The 3393-nt window shown below is 37.0% G+C and overlaps 1 protein-coding gene across 1 annotated transcript; it reads right to left on the minus strand.

Annotated features, from left to right (window-relative positions):
• LOC18773282 (homeobox-leucine zipper protein HAT22) lies at positions 1834-3362 on the minus strand. The gene is made up of 3 exons (XM_007205617.2): positions 2712-3362; positions 2516-2595; positions 1834-2397 (listed from the first exon to the last, which is right to left on the minus strand). The coding sequence occupies exons 1-3, from the start codon at positions 3204-3206 to the stop codon at positions 2115-2117; spliced, it is 858 nt and encodes a 285-aa protein (XP_007205679.1). The 5' UTR covers positions 3207-3362; the 3' UTR covers positions 1834-2114.

Below are 3393 nucleotides of genomic sequence, written 5' to 3' on the forward strand. Positions count from 1 at the left end.
CAATACAAGACATGTGTTTGCAGGTTTATTTCTTTATTAACTATACGTATGTGCACACGTAGATTGAATCTATAATTAGAGAAAATATTAAAACACCCAAAGCTTTTATAAAGCAAATGACCCTACTGGTTTTGCCCTTTCAAATAATTTGATTATGATTTTCTCTTAAACAAAGGATGTCCCCTCACCATCCCCCACATAGTCGACAACAAAAACAAGCAAATCCTCCTAGAAATAGCATTAACAACCAAAAATCTCTCTTAAAATAGCAAAAAGAAAGTATCAAAAACTAACAAATATAAATATATGTATATAGTTGTTGTAAAATAGGCATAAAGCTTTCACACTCTTTACCAATCAAAACTAAAATAATTCAACTTTGGAATTCAAAGGGGGGGAGGGAGTTGAAGGGTTCGCAGATGGATGGTGATGATTGTGACAGAACAAAATGGGTGATGGAAGTGATGATGAAAGCCCATAAGACAAAGGAGTTTTCCCTGAAAGTGCACTCTTTTCCTGGAAAGTTCCCCTCATGATTTAATTGGTCCACACTCCACACCATCCATTATGAGTGATGTGTGGACTTGTTTTAGAAATACCTTTCTCATAATTCATCATAGCGTGCCTATAACGTAAACATATGTAAGTTTTTTTTTCCTTTGCCCTAATCAATCTGGACCGTCCATTTGATCCTTCCATTATTGAAAAAGGTAGAATACATATATGGGGTTTTAGGAATTCTAAGCCATGGGAAGGCAAAGGTGGGTTGGGGTCCATCCATCAAATGGGAAGAAGAAGAGTCTGACTTTGATACAAAATCTCTCATGATAAGATTTTGTGAAGGAAAGAAGTGAAGAGACCCATTGGCATATCACGTGGGTTGTGGCCCTACTGGTCCTAGTAAAGGCGTAGCATGTCACGTGACCACAATCCTCAAATATTTTATTTATTTATTTTTTGAGTGATCATCCATTCCTTTCTTTCTTTGCACGCTTCTCACCACCCATTTTTGTAGACCCTCACCTTCTTCTATCTGTCTCTAAGCAACTGAATTACAGACAGATACATGTGAGCTAACGTCCCACCCCTTAACCCCACACTTACTTCTTATGTAATCATCATCTCCAATATTAATATTAATTCTTTCTTTTTTTAGGTCAAATATCTCATGGTTTCAGTGATGACCTTTAAAAATATCTTATCCAGATCCTAAATTAATTACCAATTTTCATTTGTTTGATGTCTAATGCTGCATCATTGCTTGTTTACATTTTATGAAAGTGACATGGTCACATTTATATATAGAAATCTTTTGCTTTTAGGTAGGGAAATGATCAGTCAAAGTGATATAATAGTTAACTTGGATGGATGGATGGTTTATATACAAGACTCAACTGTAAATTTACACTTCTTCAAATCGAATCCTCATGAGTGATGTAGCATTATTCGAATTTACTTGATACACGTCTGAATACAGATGATTTAACGTATTTCACGTTTACTTTAACCTTTTGCCTAAGACCAAGAATTGATACTTCCGTCTTATATTGTTTGGTTTTTATTGAACATATATATTTTGTATTCAGTTCCAGATTTCTGTCCCATCTAATATTTACCTACATGAACTTTGGGACACGTACAACAAATTAAGGGGGGGGTTTAATTTCGTACATATATCCATTGCAACATCTTTCACTTCAACTTCTTCATGAAGTCATGCACGAGTTTGTCTCAACTTGTCTACATCTGAAATTATCAGCCTCTTATAATACGTAAGCTATGCACGCTTTGTACAAAAATCAACTCCAAGAACAGAAATTTACAAAAGACAGATTAATCCAAAAATAAATAAAATAATAGTAATCCCTTCATAGATATAATTCTTGACGATTTACAGACATATATAATTATAATTTGAAAAAAAAAAAAAAGTAAAGGTGATTGATCAGTAATAAACTATTTTTTCTACAAATTAATTACACTAGCTAGTCTTTCATTCACTACAAAGCCCTGAACCAAAAAAATATATAGGGGTCATGAGGGTTTAATTTCTCCTTCGCTTATCATCTAATTCTAATAATACAGCAGTAATTAATTAGTGGGAGCCTAATTAATTAACAAGCTGCTGAGGGATTGGTGAAGTGATTATAGAAGTGAGGCTTTGGAGCCATAGAAAATGGGCTCTTGGAAGCTCCCTCACTGCCCACACCTCCAATCCTTTCACAAGAAGGACACATAGTGAGGGTGGCTGCCGGCATATGCATGTACAAAGGTTGGCTTAGCTTGAGTGCCTTGAGTTCTTGTAGCTCTTTTTGTAGCCTCCGGTTCTCATCCGTTAGCGTCTCGCAGCACTTCTTCAAGAACTCACAATCTACCTCAGTTTGCTTAAGCTTTGTCCTGCCAATTAACAAAAACCCCCCCAAATTAATTAATTAATTTCTATATACAGTACTTGTAAATAATGGGTTATGTTTAATTATGCATACGATTAAGGATGATCTGTGTAATTAATTACCTGGCTCTCCTATTTTGGAACCATACTTCCACTTGTCTTGGCCTCAAATTTAACTGCCTGGCTAAAGCTTGCTTTTGCTTCTGTAATTAAACCCAACAAAATTAACATTAGTTTTCATAAAGGCAAATATCAGATTCCAAACATAGACAAAAATGACGTGGAGAGAGAGAAAGGGAGAGAGAGAGAGAGAACTTACTGGGTTGAGAGTGCTATGTTGTTTGAAGCTTTCTTCTAAGAGGGCAGACTGTTCCTTGGTGAGCCTAAGCTTCTTTCTAGCATTAGAGCCATCTTCATCTTCATCGCTCACTCTTGAAGAGACTTTCTCTACCTCAACCTCCTCACTACTAAGGTCTCTCTCTCTTTTGACCACTCTACCACTAGAGAAGGAAGAGACCGCGCTATGACTATGAGGTGAGGAAGCTTGCCTATACAAATCTATTGCTTCCTCATGAGAATTACCACCACCTTTGTAATTGGAGGCCACTAATTGATGATATGGCTCACCAGGAAGACCCAAAGTTAAAGATGGCTCAAAAGTAGCACTTGTGGGAGCAGAATTTGGGGAGGGCTTATTTGCAAACCTTGATGGATTATGAGCCTTTGGTGGAGAAGTACTCTCTTGAGGGGACGATGTTGTGAGACCTAACCCTAAGACAAGGCCTGTGTTACAAGGATGATCATCAAAACCCATTTGGAAGAAGAAGAAGAAGGAGAAGAAGATGTGGAATTGGTTTGTTATGTGAGAAAGGGGGGTTGGAGGAGATAATATATATGGTTGAAGTTATGAAAGCAAAAGGGTGTGTAAATAATATGAGGAGGGGGGGGAGGGGAGAGAGAGAGAGAGAGAGAGAGAGAATTAGTTTCGGCTCGTGATAGGA

This window comes from Prunus persica, chromosome G6 (genome assembly GCF_000346465.2).
Source record: "Prunus persica cultivar Lovell chromosome G6, Prunus_persica_NCBIv2, whole genome shotgun sequence".
In the NCBI taxonomy this organism is placed as follows: Eukaryota; Viridiplantae; Streptophyta; class Magnoliopsida; order Rosales; family Rosaceae; genus Prunus; species Prunus persica.

Coding starts and splice junctions, on each gene's coding strand:
- LOC18773282 (XM_007205617.2), bottom strand. CDS start 3,206: ATGGGTTTTGATGATCATCCTTGTAACACAGGCCTTGTCTTAGGGTTA. Junction 2,596..2,711: donor AACATAGCACTCTCAACCCA/GTAAGTTCTCTC, acceptor GTTTAATTACAG/AAGCAAAAGCAAGCTTTAGC. Junction 2,398..2,515: donor TTCCAAAATAGGAGAGCCAG/GTAATTAATTAC, acceptor GTTAATTGGCAG/GACAAAGCTTAAGCAAACTG.